This window comes from Salarias fasciatus, chromosome 11, assembly GCF_902148845.1.
Source record: "Salarias fasciatus chromosome 11, fSalaFa1.1, whole genome shotgun sequence".
NCBI classification, from domain to species: Eukaryota; Metazoa; Chordata; class Actinopteri; order Blenniiformes; family Blenniidae; genus Salarias; species Salarias fasciatus.
This window is the reverse complement of record NC_043755.1, coordinates 18862434-18885771: the sequence shown is the minus strand read 5'-3', so window position 1 is coordinate 18885771 and position 23338 is coordinate 18862434. Positions and strand designations below refer to the sequence as shown.

Sequence of the window (23338 nt, the reverse complement as noted above, 5' to 3'; positions counted from 1 at the left end):
GAGGTTGAGCCAATGTAAAGGTGTGTTTAATGATAGTATTGAAAGTGCAATGATGGGTAAGAAGTTAGAAATCTTCAGTCGCTGTGAGGAGCTGAGCCTAATAAAGATTATTGGTGAGGCATTCAAAATAAAATGTCACTTTACTGGAAAAAAGGGACAAAGCTTGCAGCAACATGCCATTTCTTAGTAATGAAAGGAAAACTTAATTTATTTCCAAAGAAGAAACCTAATTTCAAAAGATAATCAACATGAACTTTAAAGGTCAAGTTTTCATCAGCCGTAACAGTCAGATATTTGTAAAAGGACACAACCTCAATGCAGGAAACCTCTGAGGTCACAATAAAAGCTACAGGAGCAGGCACTTTCTTTTTGTTGAGCAGCGACCTTAGATTTATCTGCGTTTGACAGAAGCCTGAGTTCCTCTGGCTGTGACTGAATGACATTGAACACTTGCTGTAATTGCTGAAAAGCCAGAGAAACGGCACAATTATGAGTGTCATCTGAAAAAAGATGAACAGAAGCATTTGTACTACAAGCCGTGATGTTCAGACTAACCCCCTGTTACACACCATTAATAACGTTTTGAAAAGGCGTGACACAAACTGACTGCTGGGTTGGATCATGCAGTTTTTGGCACAAACCGTCACGACTGACAATGCTGAAGGCACTTTAGAAGGAAGGACAGTAATTCTCAGCGTCTAAAGCCTCTATATTCTCTGTTTCACTTTCCGATGACCAGTTCACATTTTTTGCCGAAGACCAAAAATCCAATAACTCAGTGCTGTAAGATCAACTTTTTTTTTCCACACTTGGGTATGGGATGATGGTCATTTTTGTGTTCATGAAAACAATCTCAAATGTCATCAGAATGACTTTATGTAAGCATTGAAGAAAACGAACAGGGAGTCGATATGAAAGCGGAGAGGGGTCGAATAACGTGGAGTAATAAGTTAAGTGTTTCAAACAATAATTGCATCCTCCGCCTCTTCTGGAGGATGTCTTCAGTACTGCGTCACCTCTAAATTGCTCAGCATCAATTTGTGTCTTTGCACAAAGAGAAATCGTGAAAAAAAGTGAAATAATGCTGGTGTAGCTTGACGCACAACATGTTGCACCTAAAAAAAACTGGAACATCAGCTGATGCATATCCTGACTATGCAAAAAAAACATCTTGATTTTCTCTCTGATAATCAAATGAAGTCCATAGAATTCTTACACTCATAAAATCCGCATCTTTGTTCATGTTGGTGTTCGCATTTATTGACCACAGCCAGATAGAGGAGTACCATCATTTTCAGCCTTAATAGATGACTGACCAGACAATATTTTGAGAGTGTTTCATGAAGAAACTGATGGAAGCTCTCTTTTTTTCTCGGCTCCTAGCAAACTTGATGAGAGGAATCTGTGTGTTTGTGTAGGAGAGGAAATTTGCCAAGTTCTTAACCTGAAAAGCGGCGGTCATTTTGAATGAGTGAATCACATTCACCTCCATGTAACGGCACAGTGATTTAAGGGTTAGTATAGAGAAAAAGAAGCAAGAAGGTCACAAGTTCAAGTCTGAGTTGGATTTTGGGCATTTTTCTGATGGAGTTTGCATGTTCTCCCTATGCACAGGTGTTCTCCAAGGAGTCTGGTTTCCTTTCAGAGCCCAAAAATATCAGTTTGAGACCAATTGAGGACCCTAAATATGTCAGCATGTGTTATTGTCTGTCTCTCTTCAAACTTCAACCAAGAATTCAGACCTGGTGTAAAAAAAAAAAAAAAAGTAGTGTGGACGATGCTGTGTGAGGTTTCCCTCCAAAAATATCTCCAGATAAAACAATTTACTTTACTTATATGGTGCATTTCAACACTGCTTATGTAATTTTTACATGATCAGTTACATTCATCCATTTAATTGCTCCCATGCATCGAGATAAACTTGTTTGTCGTCGATTGGGAGATGACTTGCTCTACCAATTGGCCCATAGCAACTTTAAACTATATAGCTACACAGATGCTGAGGCTAAAATTGGAATAAAGAAAATAATCAAATTTGAGATGATGAACCAGTAGATTTCACCTCAATGAAAACTGTTGATCAGTTAAAGCATGACACAGAAGGAGTATTTTTATTTAATAAGACTTCAAGATTATCACACTGGCTGCTTTGAAGAAATATGCATCCATGTAACTTTTATGAACTGCATCTTTCACTTTTCTGTTTCATCTCACATCACAGCATCTGGGCTGTCCAATGTGCTGCATTCGCGGGCTCCTCGTACAAGTCCACATTTTAGTAGGACTGGCTGATTTCCTTGGGCAGTGCAAATCGCCCGCGGAGGTGGACATACAGCAAGTTTCTGCGAATTGGACAAGGACAGTTCGCACATCTAATGTTGTTGTCTCGGTCTTATTCCAGCCTTCGGGGGAATGGATATTTTGTTTTTCCGCAAACTGAATTCACAGCTATCCACTGAAACTCCGTATGGATAAAGTCCCGACAGTCCCTGAATGCAGCTCAGCCTCGGCGAACACTTCCTCCGAACGGTTCCCCAGCGCCGCCATTTTGAATCGAAGCCGCATCGCCGGAGAGGAAAGTGTCTGCTAAAAGGTGGGAGTTATGTTACATCAAGCAGTGTGCACGTGATTTTCCCTCACACCTCCCCGTAAAAACATAACCTTACTGCAAAGACAAGTCGTGTCTGGAGGTTGGGATTTACTGTATTTCTCTCTGCTAGCCCTCAAAGTTAGCGTGGCTAACATTAGCTTCTGTTAGCTCGGGTGAGTTTCCTCAGCTCCTCAACGCAGGACCTCCAGACAGCTGCAGGACTCCCTGAATTAACCGACATTAAATTCATCTCCGTTTCACGTTTCACAACACCTCCGCGCCCCACAGTGTCTGCGTTGACTAGTTAGAGGGATATGATGCCCAGTTAGCCGGGATCGCTAACACGGTAGCCGGATAGGTGTGCTAAAATTAGCAATTACATCAAAAGCTGATGCCGTTTTCAGTGGGTTGATTTAAAGATAAACGTACTACTCAAAGACGCGGCCAGTTCATGTAATGTCAGTGAGAGGCTCGCAGCTGACTCCCTGCTGTGGATGTTTCAGGTGTGACTCCGGAGAGGAGTGATGTGGGACCAGGGAGGGCAGCCCTGGCCGCAGTGGCCTCTGAGCCAGCAGCAGTGGATGCAGTCCTTCCAGCACCAGCAGGATCCCGGTGAGTGAGGGATGCACATGAAGCAGAAACGCCTCAAATGGAAGGTGAAATGTTTACTTCATGTCTGTCTGTAATGTTTTTTAAGGTCAAGTAGACTGGGCTGCCCTGGCACAGGCATGGATAGCCCAGAAAGAATCAACGGGAGTAGAGCCGCCGAGCATACAGCCCAATGGACAGGACATCCCCAGTGTTGAACCTGTTGGACAGAGCAATCACGGTACCTTCCAGGGTGACTCAGCATTTGGCAGAATGTGGCAGCCAGGTAAAGTGGAGAAAAGAATCTCAGCTGGCTTAGGATTCATACACATTTCCCCACTTCCTCCATTCCATTTTTTATTTTTTTTCTTCATTCGATATTATGTCATCAATAGAGTGGGGGATTCATGGCCAGCCCCCTCCTCCTCCACCACCCCCTGATCAGACATGGAATCCTCCAGGGTCGGGACCAATGGAAGTGGTGAACCCCAGTGAGGACAGCAACAGCCAGGACAGCGTGGAGTTCAACTCTGAGACCCACCGCGGGGTTTACCCCCAGAACAGCCATGGGTATGGGGCACAGCCCGACAGCTACGCCATGGCCCCCATGGCCATGAACCAGTTTGATTATCAGGTATGCAGATGCTACAGTAGAAACTGTTGAACCGTTTTGGTTTAAATGTAACAGCCAAGTAAAACCAGAAGGCGCCATTCATAGAAACTGTGCCGGCTCCAAGCCTCTAGGTGTATCAATCATTGCTTGCAGTGAAAAGTGTTGGCTTGTTGAGGATCCAGCATGGTTTGGTATTATTTCTTTTAAGCTTTATTTTGAATACTTTTTCAACTTTTTTTTTTTTTAAGTCCCAGTCACAAGTGCTGGATGAATCTAAGTCAACTTGTTCTAGCAAAGATTAAAGTAACAACTCAGTCTTCTAAAAGAAGAAGACAGTAGTTGGAACTACCTTTTTCATTTTCAATGTCTCTTTTCTCTTCGCAGCATGGAGCAGCTTCAACCTTCAACCCCCCGGCACCTGCTGGCTTCCACCCCCCGTACTGGCAGGGTCCTCCTCAGAACAGACGGGATACCAGAACCCCTGGGTTCAGAGACCGGCCCAGATCCCCCATCCAGCTCCCTGTCAAGCCCGAGACCCCAGCTCCATTAGGTGAGTCAGGAACTGAACCGAGCTTCTTATGAGATCTTATGCTTTATGTTTTTGTGTATTCTTGTAGCTCAACCCAGCAAACGCACGGTATCCAGAGTCTGAGTCTGTAATTTCATTCTTGGACAATTTTTGAAGCATGCTTGTCTGCGTAATTCTCAAGAGGGTGTGTTTGATGTGCTGATACTTTCAGATGGGTAATACATGTCAGTGAGAGATTAACAAAGCCCCCCCCCCACCTGGAGATCCCCTGCGGGGTATTGCTTAACCTGCACAAACAGCAGTGGCTATTTCTGTTAGGTAGCCAGCCAAGCGGAGCAGGAATACCCTGCAGGAGCTGCAGGTTTTACAGATGCCCTGACTCAGTTTCCTCACACTTGCACATTTTTACCCACCATTTTGACTAAATAGTAATGGTGTTTTAACTCACTTGTTCATTTCATATATAATTTATTATGTGTTGTGTTATCCAGCGTTACTTACCTGAGCATTCATTTCAAATGAATACTTTTTCTCTTCATTAATTTAAAACTTCATTCAGGCATTTCAGCAGCTCCACAAGGCACAAAGCATGAAGTGCACCCAGAAAATTGGTATTTACATCCTAATCATAAACCGTTTATATGTCCATACATCTGGGTAAAAAGGTCTAACGCTTACTTGTTGTTTTCAACAATTATTCAACCTCCTGGAGTGATAAACAGGCTTTTTATGTCTGCTTTTTGAACAGTATTTTAATTTTAAAAGGTCCTGTAAAACTTGAATGTAGTGCAGCTGACCTCGCAAGAACACAGCTCAGCGTTTTTTTGCTGAAATCATCATTAATAAGATCAAGCTTGCATACTTCAGTTCACAGGGTCAATTTTCAAGCCTCTTCTTTATTCAAATGTTTTGCACAGAAAATAAAACAGATTCAAAACATCAATTTACACTTGTAAACAACAGCGTTGAAGTTTTCAGAAGTGCTGAAAATAAAGTTTAGCTATCAGCCCGACTCATCCTGACCCTGAATTTCGTCTTCAGATGCCGTCAAAAGACGAACACTGCCCGCTTGGATCCGGGAGGGTCTTGAAAAGATGGACAGGGAGAAGCAGAAGAAGCTGGAGCGCGAGCGAATGGAGAAGGAGCGCTCAGAAATGACAAAAGACGACATCAAAGATCACGAGGCTGACGAACCTGGTGACGGGCCGCGTTTACCCCGCAAGAGTAAATTTGTAAGTAACCCATTTCTGACTTGGACTACAGGATAACCCAACACCGCTGTTTTTCACTGTATTTATGCTGCTGCCTCTGTCTCCACCAGGACAGTGATGATGAGGGGAATGATGATAATGAAGAGGAGGAGAAGGTTTCCATAAAGAAGGAGTTCTCTGGCCGCAGTCCCTCGCCTCCTGCAGAAGACAGCGAGCCTGAAATGACCGAGGAGGAGAAAGAGTTCCAGCTGGTCAGTTTGATTAGGATTGTTACGTAAACTGAAAGCAAACGTCTCCAATAGGAGCGGTTGATGCCACGGTCATGCGTTTTCCTTGTCTTTTCAGATGGTCATCACCAAAACTCTCCTGACGGAGATTCTTCTCGAGGTGACGAATGAAGAAATCCTGCACGTAGCCAGAGAGACTCATAGAAAAGCCACTCGAGGTCTGCTCTTGTCTTTCTTTGGTTTATACATCATCCCTGCTCGTCACCACGACGATATGTTTAAAGTATGGACAGAATCAAATTGGTCAAATCCAACCTCTTTAAATGACTCACGCCCTCTAAAAGGGCGATTTGGCAGCAAACATGGGAATATGTTTGACATGCATTTTCAACCATTCTCTGCTAATGCATCAGATGGAGAGAGCAGAGCGATGTCTGTCATTAACAGTATTTGGAAACCTCTTCACCCTGGTATTGAAGGTCTGGCTGAAAAGCTGTATGACTGAATGAAGTCTCAGCACTGACTGTGACCAGCACGCACCTTTAAACCCAAGTGACTTCCTCCACTGAAGTGACTGTGCATTAGTACAGATTGGTTCTTTCCGTCCTGTTCGACTGTTTGACTTGGATTGTGTGACAGCCGTTTGTTTGTTTAACCCTCTCTCTCTTCTCCATTTTTTTTATTTTATTTTATTTATTTATTTATTTATTTTTACTTTTGTTACCAACGGCAGCTCTTGTGAATCGTGCTTGATCTGTGACCCCCTTCTAGCGGCTCTCTTACCTTTGAGAAAATGGCAGTATGTGTTTTAACATGTTGTTCCTGTTGTTGATGTGAATCAAAGCTCCTGCAAAACAGCTGGCACAGTCAAGTGCACTGGCTTCTCTGACTGGTCTCAGTGAGTATCCCCTTTTCTGTCACTGGGGGGAGGGAAGGAACATGGGCTTTATTTTTAGATCATGACGAGGCGATATTAGGATTGCGGGGAAAGCTGTTTACACAAGACTCAGCACCCACGTGGCTTAGACACAAGTGGCCTCTGGCTTTGATACTGGAAGCATGCAATCAGATGTAAAGCATTTCCATGAGTGTTTAAACTGTTGCAGAGCTGTATGTATGCATTTTGATTTCAAAAGGCTTCATAGTGGGAAATACTAAACTATGCAGGTTAAGTGCCTTTCCTGTGAGACCTTGGGTTTGGATTGAGTGGTTTCATAATTGAAACCTGAGTGCTGGAATGAAGCTTGCCGCCCTCCCAACACTCAACAAGCGGGGGATCTGTTGTGGCAGGCGGGCTCGGTGACTATGGTTCAGATGAGAGTGAGGATGAGGATGGCCGCAGCGTTCGAGGATCCGAGTCCTCCGACACAGACGAGGAAGAGCTGCGCCACCGCATCCGGGAGAAGCAGGACGCGTTCCGCAGGAAGGAGCGGGAGATGCAGCAGCTGCAAGAAAAACAAGCTCAGGAGGCTCTGCTCGCACGAGGTGAGAGCTGAAAATGCAAAGTTGTGTAGTGTGTTCTCTTAACTGACGCCACTGTTTTTTTTTTTAATCTGTTTTCTCTGTGTTTTACAGAAGAGATGGCAAAGGAGAGGTTGAGCAGGGAAAGGGGAGAATACGAAGACAGCCAGTTAGAAAATGCACACAAGCAGGAAGTCAAGGAGAGGGAGGCAGAGCCCTCAGCAGAGAGGCGTAGGTCCCGTAGTGAGAGAGAGGGTAGCGAGGTGAAGCACTCAGGCCGAGGGAAGGAGCGGCCGGCCAGAGGAGCCAGCGACTCCCCTGCCAACGGCCACAGCAGCAGCTCCCGCTCCACCTCCAGCCACAGCAGCAGCCGCTCTTCGTCCTCCTCCTCGTCCTCCTCGGCGTCATCCCGCAGCTCCTCGCGATCTTCCTCGCCGCGAAGGAAAAGGAGGCGTAGCCGCTCTTCTTCCCACAAGGCCCGGCGGCGCAGCCGCAGCCACAGCTCCCACAGGCACCGCGGCGAGAAGGTCAGGGACAGGAGGAGGGGCAGCGCGGAGCGGCCCAGCCGCCACAAGAAAGACCGCAGCGACTCCAGAGACCGCAGGAGCCGCAGAAGCAGGTCTAGATCCAGAGAGAGAGACAGGGGGCGAGGCCGGGGCAGAGACAGCCGCAGTCGCAGCAGAGACAGAGACCGGGACAAGGAGAGGAAAAGGAGCAGGGAGCGCAGGGACGGCAGCCACAGTCGCAGCAGCAAACACAAGCAGAAAGCCTCCAGCAAAGACAGAGAGCGGAGAAGGGACAGGAGTCGCAGCCATGAAAAGGACAAGAAAAAGAAGGATAAAGACAAGGACAGGGACAAAGAAATGGACAAAAAGAAAGAAAAGCCCAAGGCCAAAGAGAAAGAAAGGGAGAAAGGCAGCTCTGCAGTTGCAGAGGAGAATGGCAAATCAAAGAAAAGGAAAGATAGCGACTCATGCACAGACTCTCATAGTGACAAACGCTCTCGGCAAGACAGCAAAGCCAGCAAGAAGGGCTCTGCCAAAGCTAGCAAGAGACACTCAGACTCTGACTCCAGTAGATCCCCCTCCCCTGAAGTTAGCAAGGAAAAGAAGTCTAAAAAATCCAAACGTAGTCGCTCAAGGTCGGTGGAAAAATCTCACAAGTCTGGTAAGAAGGCAAGCCGCAAACACAAGTCTAAGTCGCGATCAAGGTAGTATTCGTTTTATTCCTCTTTTTATACCTAATGTATTTTCTCATTTGTATTAATGTGATTTCTCTGGAGTCCTTTGAATTGATGTCCCGAGTAAAACTGTCAAATGCAGCCACGTGCTTACCTGTGCCAACTCTGATACAATAAAGAGTGTTAATCTGTCGTAACCACTTTATCTGTCAAATGCAAATTTCCGATGTGCCTAATTTAACTGAGTTTACATTTTAGCAGTGTTGCCTCATCTAATCCTCTCTTAGCACCTTTAATTAAATGTGACTTAGTTGGAAAAAAGCTGTAGAAATGCTCATGTGGCTTTGCACTCTTCTCTGCAGGATAGATTTCCTTTCTAGAATTGACAGAACCTAACATTTTAGTGCTGTTAAACGCTATTAAATGCTTTTGGCAGCATGTATGGTGGGGCGGGCTGTTTTGCATGCCTGTATTCTGTAGTGTGTGTGTGGAAAGTGTGCTTGGTGCAGTATTAATGTCGTCTCCACGCCTCTCTTTCAGGTCTACGTCCCCCTCCCGTCGTAGCAGACGCTGAGGAGCACAGTTAACACCCTGATCTGTGCATTTTACCATTTTAAATTCCATGAGTTGAGCAGCCTTGTCTCATTGTAGAGGCAGTTGTGTAGGTGAAACCCTCCCGTCATACATTTCTTTCATTGTAAATATGTTCTTTTTAAAGTGTGACTGGCAAACGACACATTTCGAATGGTAGGAGCTTTCATTGGTATCATTTTGCAAAATTTATTGAGACACTAAAAAGGCAAGTTGTTCCATTTTAAAACTTAACAGGATTCACATTTTTCCAAACATTATTGTAAATGTCCAATAAAATTTGTCTCTCTTCACTCTCCATGTCTTTGGTCTTAATGCCATTAAATAAACACCGTACAACATGGACATAGTAATAGAAAAATCTATTATATCTGTGGGTCCAATAATTTCCATCATACCATGAGGTGGAATGGGGGTTATTAGAATATTCTAGAAAAATTAAAAACTGCAATAGTAGGCAATCATTACAGTTCTGATAGTTCAGTTTCAAGTGCCAGAACAATCTTCAACACAGCTCAGTTAATAATAAAAGGTGCAGTAGAAATGATCACTGATTAGCAGATTTATTCCCACAAATTATAGTATTTAGCAGCTTGTTAAACAATACACTGTATGCTCCCCGATAAGAAATAGGATTTTTTTTTTTTAATTTTGTTGCAAAGGCACCAAGATTTTATCTCAATGGAGTGGTTGTCAGAGTGACTGTAATGTCTACTAAACTGAAGTCACTTGTGCAATAACCTGATCCTGCACTCAGCATCTTTAGTTACATATTTGATCACACAGTATTAGTATTTGCAGAGCCGTGGCCACCCCACACCAACCCGGCTTCGTTTTGGGCCCCCAAGTCCAGATCCTCTCCATACGCCCCTGCTAATAAGCTACTTTGGCACAAACTGAAGGCGTAGTTCGCCAACCACTCGGCCTCAGCGCCTACAGTCTCGTCTTTAGCAGATCTGCAGTCCGCTGTGATTGAATGTCTTTGCGCCAAACCATCGGGACCGGCCGGGACCCCGCCCACCTCTAAAAGAGCGGCGATGCGCGCGGGCATGGCCTCCACCGCCCCCCTGAAGGAGTCCACCGCGGTCAGATACCAAGACCTGACCAGCAGGTCCTTCAGCTCCTCCACGTCGCGGGGCGGATCCGTTACCGACTGCACGTGCTCCTCCAGCACGTCCCACAGGTGACTGATGGGATTGAGGTCCGAGGAGTTGGGAGGCCAGGCCAGCACTTTAAACTCGTCCGCGTGCTCGTCGAACCAGTCCCGGACGGTGGGGCAGGGGGCGGCGTCCTGCTGGAAGATGCCCCCTCCGTCGGGGAACACCGCCGACATGAAGGGGTGGACGTGGTCAGCGGCGACGTTGAGGAAGGCGGCGGGGGCCGCGCCGTCCGCCAGGCAGAGGCAGCATCCCAGCGTCTCCCAGCTGAACATGGCCCAGAGCGTCACGCTGTCCTCGTCGGCTTTCCTCCTCTCCACGGTGCACGCCGGTGCCATATCCTGCGCGGACTCGCGACGCACGCGCACGCCCCCGTCCGCTCGATGCAACAGAAAGCGGGACGCGCCGGACCACGCCACCTTCTTCCAGTCCTCCGGGGACCAGCCGCGGTGCTCCCGGGCCCACTGCAGCCGCTTCTGCCAGTGGGCGGGCGTCAGGGCGGGCAGGGCGGCTGACCTGCGGCTCCGCAGCCCCATGCGCAGCAGCGCGCGATGCACCGTGTGCTCCGACACGTTCTTCCCGTAGCCGTCGTTGAAGTGCTGCGCTACCTGCGCCACCGTGGCCGTGCTGTTGTTCTGCACCAGCCGGGACAGCCTCCGCAGCCCCCGCTTGTCGATGAGCCTCGGCCGGCCCACCCCTTGGCGGCGGCTGCCGATCTTCCCATCCCTGGACCACTGCTGGTAGATCCTGGCCACCGCCGCCCGGGAACAGCCCGCGAGCCGCGCCGTCTCGGACAGACTGCGACCCAGCTTCCTGGCCGCGACGATTTGGTTTTTGACGTCGTCGCTCAGGTCTTTACCCTTGCCCATGTCTCCTGCCCTCCCCTGGATGCAGGGATGCCAATCCAAACAAGGAAGTTGGAGCAGCGGCTGCGTCCCAGCAGGGCTTTGCGCTGATTGTGGCAGCTTCCGGTGGCTGATGAAGCAGCCTGTGGATGGATGAGGATGGATGAGGCTGCTGCTCGATCCGCCCTGCCTACTAGTGCTGTGGTGGCTTCATCAGAGAGAAGAACAGCCACTGCAGGGCAAATAAATTGTAATACTTTCATGAGCTATACCTGCAGGGAAGAGGAAACTTAAGATTCTTGCCATTTCTTTTTGCACATGGCCCAAGCTTCATATCTCGATATTACATACCATATAAGCTCATTTTTTAAAATCTAAATAAAGTCTAATAAAATCTAAATAAAAAGCTGTTTGATCATCAGAACTGTATTCACATTAAGGAAGACAGTTTTTTTTCTTTCTTTTTTTTGGTGTCATGTCCAAGTGCCATTCAGTCATTCTTGTCTGCAAATAATTAAGCAAGGAAATGGAACAATTGAACTGTCTGTCAGGGTACCTAGGTTACATATTCCATCAAACCTTTTGTCCAACATGCAACAATGCATTCACAATGCAGTTTAATGCAATATTCCTTGAAACCTGTTCAAATTTTTGATTAACAGAAGTATTTCAAATGTTATTCTGTCACCCTTTTATCATCACAAGTGAATTGTCTCCATCTTCCAGCTGTTCTGTCAACTCTTGGTGTTACTTTATTTTTTCGAAGTTTCTGAAGTTGTTTTCATAGCAACTGATGCAAACATTCAATATTACTTTAGGGTAGAATCCACCTAGGCACGGGTGCTGGTGGTCAATTTTACCCCTGCTCAAGCGCTCAGTTGAAGAACAATGACCAGCACCGTCCAGTAGATGGCAGTAATGTAAAAGTTCGCTGGAGAGCGGCTGGTATCTCACAGCCGAAGAAGAAGTGATACATTTAACTGAGAGAAGAAGAAGAGGAGGAGGAGGCTGGGGATTGTTTGGGTCGAGTGAGGACCTTGACACCTGACAGGCACCGTACAGGTCGCCAGCATGTTCTCCAGTAAGTTCGGCCGGGCCATGCTGGGGCTGTGCAGCCGGAAGCGGAGCTCTGTCTGCGGGTCGGGACGGAGCGGCTTCAGCTGGACTGCGGTGCGTGAGGAGCGCACACGGCGGCTGCAGAGGGGCGCCGCTCCGGGGAGCGAGCACCGGGCTCCGCACCGTCAAACCTGGTAGATATGACAGAAGAACTATCATAGGACTTAACTTTCATGAAATGAAATGAAATCATGCCCCAGTAGACGGATAATACCTGCTCTTTTAATGGACGTTCGCGCACATATTGAGTAGATTGAGCTTGAAGGACCATGCAAGTTTGTTTATAAAGCACAATTTAGGCACAGGGAAATTCACAAAATGGGTACAAATCTATTGTTTATTGGAGATCTTGAGAAAATAGATGTTTTAAGAGCTGATTTAAAAGAAGTGCGCTTGTCAGCAGTCCTCAGGTGTTCAGGGAATTGTTCCACAGGTGAGGAGTGCAGAAATTAAAGCACTTGTGATTGAAACGGTTAAGATTCTTCCTGAGGGACTCAGAGGTCTGGAGGTTTCATATTCTAAAAGTAAATCCTACATATATTTAGGCCCAAGACCTTTCAAAGCTTTTTGGCCAGAAGTAAGATTTTGAGGAGGATTCTTTGACATACAGGCAGCCAGTGCAGAGATTGAAGCCCAGGTGTTGTGTGCTCCACCCTCTTTCTTTTGGTGAGGACTCTGGATGAGCTGCAGCTCTCCAACTGATTTTTTTTTATCTTACCGAGACCTGTAAACACACCATTACAATGATCCAGCCTGCTAAAAATAAATACAGCAACACTTTCTCTGAATCCAGTTCCTTCAGAAGTCCTTTAGTTCTTCCAGTGCTTTTCAGGTGGTAGTAAACTCATCTTGTTATTGTCTGAATGTGGTTTTAGAATTTCAGGTCCACAATTACGCCCCAATTCCTGGCTTGATTTGACATAGTGACATGGAGCCAGGATGAGTGCTGATTTTTAGCCTTTACCTCTTTTTTCTGGATTAAGTCGTACAAAGTTCTGATACATCCAATCAGTTTTATTTATGCTCTTGCTCAGCAGGAATAAAAACCTGTGACCATTCACTGATACTGGTATATAGAGCTGTGTCATCTGTGTGTTTATAATGGGAGATGTTGTAATATTCCATGATCTCAGCCAGATGGTGCATGTAGATTTTAAATGTAAGAGTCCAAAGATGGCGCCTTCAGGAATGCCAAGTTTACAAGAATATGTTTTCATATGCTTAAATTCATAATTACCTATTGATAAATAGTCCCCATCTTGCAAGTGAGATTTAATTCAGTTTAATGCAGTGCCAGTGCGTTCTTATCTGTGTAGAAAGCAGCACTGAGATCCAGTTACACTGAAACTCTAGATGTGTAACTGCTCACATAAATGTCATTCAGCACTTTAATTCTTCAGTTCAGCATTGATCTCTCTAAACTTTTGTGGCAGAGGAAAATTGCTTTTATGATTTTCAGTCTGGATTTAGGTCAAACCACAGCACTGAAGCTACGCTTATTAACTTCCACAAGAGATTTTGTTTCAGTGTTTTTAAATGATTAAAATGTTCAAATGTAAATGTTTCATCTCTATATTGATAGCGTGACACCATCAAGCATTACTGACATTCATATTTGTTCCTTCCAAATCCTTAGGAAACTTTCTTCCCCGAAAGGACTTGCCTACAAGAATAATGAAACCATATGAGTAAAAGAAGGTTTAAAGCAGGACTGTGTTACTCCAGGACTGTCTAACAGAGCTTAACACACTGCATTTGGGATTTATAAACATTATAAAACCCAGCTTGTGCTATTTAGATGCTTTTAATATAAATTAAATAAATGTAAATTAACTGTCATAGCTGTTTCACTTGTATTTCTCTAAAAACTCTAAATTTAGATTCATTACATTTACAATACATTCAGTTCTGAAAGTGTCTGTTGTGACACAATATTTAGGGAACCTTGTGGAATTGCTCAGAAATATTGAAAAAATTCTTTGTGACAGTTAAGCTTTTGTTTATTAATTTTTTTGGGTATTTTTTTGACGACTTAGACATGCTCCAAAATGTACAAAACTTTGCACATGCAAAAAATTGGATATTTTGGGGGAAATACACATGGGATTGGCAGAATGACTCAACAGCACCAACTGCAAATTTGAGAAAATCAAGCCCTGGTATCACGGCTCGCCTACACTAGAGCTGTGAAATTTGGCATATATGTAAAAAAAAAAAAAAAAAAAAAAGTCTGAGGTACACATATCGAACATTATAATAGATTTTGGCCAATTTGGACCCAAATTTCAAAATTCCTCTTGGAGGGAGCTCACCTGATCACCTGCTGGAAACAGGAAATAGGGTTAAGGTTCCGAGAGTGAAGTTGGCCAGTTGATACAAAAGGGATTGGTGAACAGAAGTTATGAAAGTTCTGTGGTACAGCCAGAGCAAAGCCTTCAGATATTCACAAAGTTTGACGTTTCACCGTGAAAGCGGGAGTGCAGTGTATGAACCTGAACGTGATCCGATCCCCATCAAACGTTATACACTGCATCACAGTCCAGACCTGCTGACAGCCAAGCGACAATATGGACACTCTTCCATTCTACCACCTGCTGCAAACAGGAACTACATTACAGGCCCACATAACCGGCCCGTCCTCAAATTTCAGACATTTGATAGGAGTCCGGCCCTGAGGCACACATGACAACCGACAGCCTCAGTCAGAGTCCTGCAAGTAGCGAGGACGCATTCAAGGCTGCTTGCAGCTTTAATAAACTGATTCTTTTATTCCCCTGTTTTTTTCCCATGATTTCATCTTAAAATTCAAAATTAAAACTCATGCTAGGAAGATGAGCATCCCTATGACCCTCTGAGATTTCATGCTGCTGTGCTTCTCCTCTTGCAGCTCTCTGGCTCCTCCAAGAGGAAGACGCACTAAAAATCCCTAAAACTATTGAATGAGATTCATGACTTCGTAAACCAGCAGCTTGGTTTAAACTGAATAAGTAAACGAGTTATTTTCCCCTTCAAGAGAATTGTAAAGATTACTTAATATGGTGTTAAATAATTCCATTGAGAATTTGGTCATGATTAAATAATTGTTTCACTTGTTTGTTTCCAGTTCTTTTTATGTTCATGTTTTTGTTTTTGTTTTTTTATGTTGGGCAGTGCTCGGTCAGCCTCTCAGTCCACAGTGGATCCAGATGAGGTGAAGCGGTTCCAGGCGTTGGCCAGCAAGTGGTGGGACGAACGGGGGGAATTTGCAGCTCTTCACGCCATGAATGACCTGAGGGTGCCGTTCGTACGGTATGCATTGGTCCATAATGTGCATTTCTATACTTGCTGTTTCTTTAATGCCAACATGTCACGTCTGAGCCGCTGTCAGCGGCGCTGACTGATTAGCAGAGGCGCCGATGAATCGTGTCAGCATATAACCCACGGAGGTCCCGCTTTGTGGCATTTGATTGCAGCAAAAAAAAAAAAGAGAGAAACACGCCAGGGATGCATAAATGTTACAGAAATTTCAAGTGACAGAGTTGCTCCAACCATCGGCACGTTCCCAGCCAGTAGCGTCGGAGCTGCTCCGGCGCCACATATGTGCTTGATGCGGGGTCTGGCTCGGGCTGTTTTGATTGATAAGATCTGCTGTCGGAGCCCTCTGCCGCGATCATGACGGTAGCCTTAAAGCCGAGGGCCTCGCTCTCGGAGGGCCTCGTGGCAGCGGTGGTGATGATGATGTGTGTGTATGGTGACAGCCTGACAGCCTCCCTGCCTGTGTGGCTGAGTGTGGCTGATTTGCCTGATAAGTCTCCGCCCTCGGGGGGGGAATCTAAATGGGATGCGGCAGCACCGCTGCGGCTGCTGGATGTTTTACACTCTGGGATGGTTCAACTCCGAGTCTCTGTTTAAATCCGAGTCTCTTTCAGCCTGCAGAATTCACTTTTATTACCTTTCAGTGAACCATCTGGCAGCTAAAATCTGTGATCAGTGGACTAAATTATACTTAAACATTCATAAAAGCGTCATGTTTTTTTCATGTGTGGCAAGTTGAGGATTGTTCAGTGGTCTATCATGTGTTCACACCTTTGACTCTAATGCAACAGATAATATTAAACTGAATTTCACAACAGAAACAAATGAGTTCCGTTAAATGGCTTGAAGAAATCTTCACACTGAGCTGATTAAACACACTGTGAACCATCACTCATTTAAAAGTAGGGAGGCTGTGTGAGATTTGAGATTTAAAAATTCAGTTTTCATAGAGCTATTCGGCCCTTCAGGAATTTCTGTGTAAATGAGAATTGGAGAATGAACTGGAAATCTACTAAATGGAAATATGATCAGTATAAATGAAAGTGCTCAGAAATACCACCAAACCACACATTCCAAAATAAAGTAACAATCTTTTATGAACATGTTGATTGGTTTCTGTGGGAGAATGTAGTAATAAAAAAAAAAAGAAGAAGAAAAAAACTGACTTTGTTGTCCAGTTTTGTGTGGCATTGATAAGTGAAGGGACTTCATGCAGGTGTAAATTCTAATTGTAGGCCTATAACCGTGGTTAGTGCCTCGTTGCTCTAATGCTGATCATTGTACAGTTTAAGATGCACAACGTCTCTGAATTAAAGACAAAAAAAAGGAAAAGACATTCTGCTTACAAACACATTGGTGAAATGTCTTTTCCGGTCTTGGTAGATTTATTGGCCTCCTTCGGCGTCGCATCATTTACAGGTATGAATGAACTGTACGCTGGCCAGCAAAGCTTCCAGACTCTGTTACTGCAGGCCAGTGCAAAATTCAGCTTAACTTGTGAAGAATATATCGGCAGCATGCTGCTGCCAAACCTGAAAATATTGCTCATCATCATGGAGTCTTCACTGCAATAATGAAATTGTTGGAAACTCCTACAATTTAAATATTCTTGTATCTGTAATCCTAGAGATGTATATGGCACCATAAAAATAATACAAATTAAAATACATTTAAAGCATTTTTTTTCATTTTCAGCTTTTTCCTCTTGTAATTTCTATTTTTTTATGATCTTTTGACATCAAATACAGAATTTGTAACATTGAAATTCTAATATTATTTTTATATTTTCACATCATTGCTGTTTTTTGTCTCGATTTTACACAGATTTTTTTTTGTGAGTGCTGACTGAACACACACACACACACACAGTGTTTAGTTGTGTGGCTCTTGTCTGCCTCTTCTTGCGCCGTGGCGACGTGCTGCTGATGCAGTGCGATGGATGCACGAGCGGCCGAGCGGCCCGGCGGAGCTTTAATGAGGGTGATGCATACGCAGATCCTCGGCCTGCTCTGCATGTCGGCCGCCCGGGGCAGACAGCTGTCAGACTGCGTGTGAAGGAGGGAGGAGGGAGCAGAGGGTAACTCGTGGTCGTTAGCTGGCTGACACTGTTGCTCGGGGCGGACTGTGGAGCAGGGTGACAGCGGATGGTGTGTACGTCGGTTTCTGCTCAGCCGCGGCCTCACATGTGCTCACAGCACTTTCATTGTGAATGTGAGGTTGTGGTTTTAGAGAATTTCGAATATGTGGAGGTGGAAAGAATGTGATTTTCTTTTTTTGTGTGTGTTTTAACCGTTGAAGGGATAATTTGCTGAACGTGCACCGAGCGTGTCACCCCGGGAAGCCTCTGACTGGACTGAGGATCCTGGATGTCGGCTGTGGAGGAGGCCTGCTCACAGAGGTAAAAAGAACCAGCTCAAGCTAAAACACACACACACACACACACTCTCACTCTCTCACACACACAGTGTCCCCGATGCTTTACAATTGCAATGCCACTTTTCAAGTATCATCAAATCCTTTTTTTTTTCCCTGCGATGCAAGTTTGTAAATATGTGCTCTCAGTGGCGGTCTTCATATTCAGAGGGCACATTTGGACGTCAGTCCGGTTCTGGCTTCCTCTTGACGTGACTGGTCGCAGTGTGGTGGACGGGACAGTGGGTCGTTTACAGTTGTTTATGTGTTTGTTAGCCGGGCAGCCAGGACAGAGCTTTCATCTGAGCTGAGGATCTACCAGCTCTCTTCTGTGATCTGGGAAGACAAAATCAGGTCCCGTATCTGCAGAGCTCTGTCACACAGGTTGTCGTATTTGGACACGGATGCACACAACACAAAATGCTCAAAAGTGTCTGCTGAGATTGTGGATGTTTTTGTGTGTCTGGGTGTCTTGTCGCTGTAAGTCCTTCCATCAGAGGGGATCAGCTGTGAGAGGGCTGATCTCAGCCTCGGGGGAGCCAGCAGCTCTCTGTTCTCACTCAGAGGTTTAGTTATTGTCCAGAAGAGGGCAATATAGTTCACTTAACCTTTATTGAGTGCATATTATGTCTATTTTCAGATGTCAAGAGATGCACGTGTTTTGAACACAAGAGACACGACTGAGAGGACGACAGTCCATTTCTACCTGTGTGTGTACCAGGGAAATTCAGGCCACTGCTTGAAAGTGGGTTATTTAGCAAAATTAATCACTGTATTATTCAGCTGCTCATTGGCTAAAATACTTTAACTTAGTGTTTCCACATTTATTACAAAGTAGGCAGTAGTACAGTTCAGTGATTGCAAATGGAACTTTACAGGACATGGCTGGATTAAAGTGAGGATAAACTAAAACTCTTGTTCAGCATGAATCTTTGAAGATTGTGGCCAAGGTGAGGACAGAGGAGAGACACATCAGTCCATAAAGAGACTTTAGCTGGTTCATAATTCTGCAGCTCGAGTCCTCACTTACACAAAAATGAGGGAACATATAATGCTTGTTTGAGCATCTCCACACTGGCCACCTGTTTCTATTGGACTAGATTTCTTTCTTTTTTGTTGTTCATGAAGCACTTTATGAATTAACATCTTTCTGCCCAACAGAAAATATAAAAAAACTACACATTTAGATTATTAAATGTTCCTAGTATGAACCATAAACGGAGCGGTGAAGTTATTTTCTGCTTTTATGCACCAAAAACATGGACTTCTTTACCACTTCATATTTTTCAGCTGTCATCTGTTAACTTGTAAAGCCAGCTTTAAGCCTTTTTATTTGAGCTAGCCTCCTCTTAAACTGTTGTCTTTTATATTTAATCTTACCGTTTTATTTTAATCATTTTGAACTCAACTTTAAGTTGTTCGGTATATTTTGTATATTGTCTGGTTTCTTCTCTTGTTCTTATCTGCTTTTAAAGCTGAAAATGAAGCACTTTGAGCTGCATTGTGCCATTAATTTATTATTAAACATACATATAAATAAAAATAACACTCAACTTGTTTACATTCACTCACTTAATTGTCATTACAGAGTCACTAATAAAATTTCAGACAGAATATAAATACTTTTCCCCTCCTGTCTTCCCTCTCCTGTCCAGCCGCTGGGCCGCCTGGGAGCCAGCGTGCTGGGCATCGATCCAGTGGAGGACAGCATCCGCACGGCGCAGCTACATTCCTCCCACGACCCGGACCTCCGAGAGCGGGTGTCCTACCAGGCCTGCACCCTGGAGCAGCTCTCTGGGAGAGAAGTCGGCGAGGAGGAGCAGGAATCGGCCCGGTTCGATGCCGTGGTGGCGTCCGAGGTGGTGGAGCATCTGGCCGACCTGGAAACGTTTGCTTTCTGCTGCAGCCACGTGCTGAAGGTGCGTCCCGCGCGGCGTTCACGCAGCGCACGTGCCTCCATGTTCATCTGAGCACATCCTGATTTAATATGCAGTTTGCTCTGAATGTTGAGAGACTTCATTGAACGCTGAGCTTCAAAAACTGACGGTTAGCAGAAAGGTCAGTGGGTCAAAGCAGTCAAGAACGGAACAAAGAAAGACTGATCTCCATTTAAGGCTTCTCCATTTAGCAAGACTGGACTATCTGCCCTTTTTCCTAAATCTCTCTTGCTCTCTGTTTTCTTTTTTGCTGAAAACACTCAGTGCATTGCTTCAGGGTCTGTAGACAGAGATGCTTCAATGTCAATTCTTGCATTGCTGGATTCATTGTGAGCTGCACTCTGCTGTCTCTTTCACTCTCCTCCTCCTCCTGTTCACGTGCTTGATCGAGTTTAACCTGGAGGCTGGTTACTTTCGGTCTCATGCACTGGCTTCTGTCCTCCAGACTCTATAAATCCAGTCTATAAATACCCGGTAACTTGGCACGTCTCACCTGTGTCTACCTGTAAGGAATGACATCCGCTGTTTACCCAGCAGTTAGAAATCAAGTCAAACTGCGGCTTTTGTGTGTTTCTGTCTGCAGCCGGGTGGCTCGCTCTTCATCACGACAATAAACAAAACCAACCTGTCGTACGCTTTGGGGATCGTGGCGGCCGAGCAGCTGCTGCGCCTCGTTCCCAGAGGGACGCACGACTGGGAGAAGTTCATCAGCCCAGTGGATCTGGAGCGCCTCCTGGAGTCCAGTAAGCCCCACTGAGAGCGACACTGGGAGAATGTCACACTTTTTTTCTTTTCTTTCCAGTTTGCAAGTTTGTTCACGTGAAATTCAGTGTTATTAAAAAAAAATATATTCAGTTGATCACAGTCACAAAGTGCATTTGCAGCACATGCCAATAAGAATATATGTACTTTTTTTCTGTATAAAACCATTCAAATTAATGAAGCGTTTGTGTTGTTCCCCGTATCATTTCGACAGATGGTTTCTCGGTAGAGTCTGTCAAAGGAATGCTGTACAACCCGGTGTCAGGAGCCTGGTCCTGGACCAACAGCACTGCCATCAACTACGCTCTGCACGCTGTCAAAGTGGCCGACGAAATCGACCACAGCGGCTTCGACCCGCAGACTCACGCTGCAGCCACGCACGGCTGAAACACCGCATCGAAGAACAAGGCGGAGAATCAAAACATACTGTGAAGGATCGAGGCCTGACATCCCACCGGACAGATGTGACGTAACATCCCCGCTTATTGGAGGGAAGAGACAGATGTGCCATTGTCGGCCAACCGCGCTCACAATGAGACCACACTGTGCTGCTGCAGTGAAACAGAAGGTTGAACCAATTTGATGTTTGATTTCATGTGCAAAGCAGCTGTTCCTCCTTTTATTGTGTGTTGAGCTGCTCCACCATGCTTCAGCATTTCAAGAATGATAAAAAAATAAATGTATGCAATGCAATATTTTGTATTTTGTGATAATTTAAACTGGAAAATTTCCTGTCGGTGGTTTATTCTTTATGATCTTAATCATGTCGTAGTTCCAAAAAAATATGCAATATCTCCAAAAATTCGTTCAGAAGATTGGTTGTCTTTTTAATAGGATATCATAATTACACAGTGAAGTAATCTGAAATTCTTGAAACTTGTTTTAGTACAAATATAGAAAAATATTTTCTTTTAAGAAGCATTATAATTCCAAATATTCAGTTTATCATCCTGATTGAGTTTCATTTATAGGCTACATCTACAAAAATGTAAGTGTTTTGTCACCTTTGTTGCAGGCCAAAAAATATGCAGCCTTTCCATTTTTAGAAGCTAAAGCCTTACGAGTTGACAGAGGAGGGGGCGCTCCCTTCCTCTGGGATTATAATGGGTCTCATGTGGAAATGTTATATAATGCAGATCTCTCCCTGTGGCGGGAATAAGTCATGCTTGCATGATGCTCTTAAATAACATGGTTGATAAATGTGTGCATAAGTCACATTTCCTTTGCAGCAGCAGCAGTTTGAATACACTCCAGAGGTCTGTGCTCTCAGATATTAAACAACCTCCTGGATGGGATTGATGATCTCCACCTGCACTTTCTGTTATATCGGGAACGTGACTGAATCCGTTTCACTGCTGCTCAGCTCCTGCCAGGGACTGAAATGTTCCCACGCTGCTCCAGCTGTACAATAACAAACCACCTTGGCGTAATGCACGCTCCCGCGTGCAGCAGGAGCGCGCGCCACTTGGCTGCGGCCGTGTCCTCGGCGCGCATCGCCGGGATGGAGATTAAAGGCGCACCGGGACATCGCCTTAAACACCGCAGCTGTCACTGACCTGGAGTCGGGTCACGCGGGATCTTTTCTTTTCTGCCTGCCTTCAGGTTGTTTGCGTCCAGCTCCCGGCATGCCCCACAAACACATCCCAGACTCACCTGCAGGACCCGTGCGTCAAGATGAACGTCTTCCTCCACTTCAGAAGTTGTCCCAGAGTGAGTAGAATCCTGTCTCCCATCGGCTCCTTAATTATTCCACATTATTAAGGTAGTGTGTGTTCAGATCTGTGTGTTTCATCTCATTCAACTTTATTTTAAAAATGACCAAATCTCAATCTTTTTTTGCTCAAATCTGTTCAGTTGCTTTATAGTAAGAAAGTAAAAGTGTGTCAAGCTGTCACTGCTGGGCTGTGTTGTTGTAATCATACACTTTAATATTGTCTGACTGTCAGAAGTGCGTGTCTTCATGTTGTTGGCCAATCAGCTGTGCAATAAACGGTGAGGTGCAGCTTCCACTGGGCTGAAGGGGCTCGTCAGGGCGGGGTGGGGTGGCCGTCTCCTCCACTGGAGTCACACAATAGGCGGCCTGCGTCAAAACACCACAGATTAACACGTACGCACAGGAAACCGCCTCAACGTGCCTTGAAAATAAGACATGGTAATAGCAGTATCATTTACTGAGTAGGATATGCTGAACTGTTTAAACTAAAAAAGGTGTAATAATACTGAAATGAGTGTGCCACTGTGTTGACTCAGTTTTTTTATTGGTTATTTCCTTTTACAGTTTGTGAAAAATGACAACATATGCATAAGTACCCAATATTATTAAACACGTTTTGCCAAATATTTTCTCTGACAGGAGAATGGGGAGTTTGTTAAACATATATGTAATTGCATTGCTTTTTTTGTGGCACAGTTATTACAATAATTAAGCATGGAAAACACACAATAGTAGCCTGAGTATCCAGATTTGCTGTAGGTATTTTACACCTGTCTGTCTGTCACAGACTGAAGCTTGTCTGGTTTAATCCCCTGGTGTTTTGGTTCAGCTGCTGAACTTTTCTGAGCTCTGAGACCTTCAGGAGAAACCTAGCGGAGAAAAACTGAATGTCTAATCCAACCCATGTTTATTTTGAATTATGCTGCTCTTTTCTTTAAAAAGTTTATTTGTCCACTCTGAAGATTCAGTTTGAGATCAGAGTGTTTGATGGAAGAAGACGTTTTGAAACACCAAAGTTTTACCACAGGCGCTGTAAGTGGCTCCCTCTTAACTGCTGGATGGAAACAGACATAAACAGAATACTTTAAAGGCACATTGTATTTTTTTCTAT

At 44.9% G+C, this 23338-nt stretch overlaps 2 protein-coding genes across 5 annotated transcripts; both read left to right on the top strand.

Moving 5' to 3' along the window:
- Window positions 1–2472: 2472 nt before the first annotated feature.
- pnisr (PNN-interacting serine/arginine-rich protein) lies at window positions 2473–9290 on the top strand. 3 transcript variants are annotated; one of them, XM_030102102.1, is made up of 12 exons: window positions 2473–2593; window positions 3094–3202; window positions 3288–3464; window positions 3574–3812; window positions 4176–4341; window positions 5362–5552; window positions 5642–5782; window positions 5877–5976; window positions 6603–6656; window positions 7049–7243; window positions 7337–8429; window positions 8940–9290. In XM_030102102.1, the coding sequence occupies exons 2-12, from the start codon at window positions 3115–3117 to the stop codon at window positions 8971–8973; spliced, it is 2478 nt and encodes an 825-aa protein (XP_029957962.1). In that variant the 5' UTR covers window positions 2473–2593; window positions 3094–3114; the 3' UTR covers window positions 8974–9290. The 3 variants fall into 3 exon arrangements, with proteins under 3 accessions (XP_029957962.1, XP_029957961.1, XP_029957963.1); XM_030102101.1 differs by having other exon boundaries at window positions 7334–8429; XM_030102103.1 differs by lacking the exons at window positions 5642–5782; window positions 5877–5976; window positions 6603–6656; ... (1 more) ...; window positions 7337–8429; window positions 8940–9290 and having other exon boundaries at window positions 3574–3748; window positions 5362–5497.
- Window positions 9291–11986: 2696 nt separating this feature from the next.
- coq3 (coenzyme Q3 methyltransferase) lies at window positions 11987–21199 on the top strand. Of its 2 annotated transcripts, XM_030102688.1 has the most exons (7): window positions 11987–12242; window positions 15259–15396; window positions 17701–17800; window positions 18455–18559; window positions 19470–19733; window positions 20335–20494; window positions 20728–21199. In XM_030102688.1, exons 1-7 carry the CDS (start codon window positions 12064–12066, stop codon window positions 20898–20900), a joined length of 1119 nt encoding a protein of 372 aa, XP_029958548.1. In that variant the 5' UTR covers window positions 11987–12063; the 3' UTR covers window positions 20901–21199. The 2 variants fall into 2 exon arrangements, with proteins under 2 accessions (XP_029958548.1, XP_029958549.1); XM_030102689.1 differs by lacking the exon at window positions 18455–18559.
- The last annotated feature ends 2139 nt before the right edge of the window (window positions 21200–23338 follow it).

What these genes read in the sequence shown, in the direction of transcription:
- pnisr (XM_030102101.1), top strand. Translation starts at nt 3,115, where the DNA reads ATGTGGGACCAGGGAGGGCAGCCCTGGCCGCAGTGGCCTCTGAGCCAG. An exon ending in CGAGACCCCAGCTCCATTAG is followed by an intron (nt 4,342 to 5,361) that starts GTGAGTCAGGAA and finishes TTTCGTCTTCAG; the next exon opens with ATGCCGTCAAAAGACGAACA. An exon ending in TCATAGAAAAGCCACTCGAG is followed by an intron (nt 5,977 to 6,602) that starts GTCTGCTCTTGT and finishes TGTGAATCAAAG; the next exon opens with CTCCTGCAAAACAGCTGGCA.
- coq3 (XM_030102688.1), top strand. Translation starts at nt 12,064, where the DNA reads ATGTTCTCCAGTAAGTTCGGCCGGGCCATGCTGGGGCTGTGCAGCCGG. An exon ending in CTGAGGGTGCCGTTCGTACG is followed by an intron (nt 15,397 to 17,700) that starts GTATGCATTGGT and finishes TAACCGTTGAAG; the next exon opens with GGATAATTTGCTGAACGTGC. An exon ending in GAGGAGGCCTGCTCACAGAG is followed by an intron (nt 17,801 to 18,454) that starts GTAAAAAGAACC and finishes GTCTATTTTCAG; the next exon opens with ATGTCAAGAGATGCACGTGT.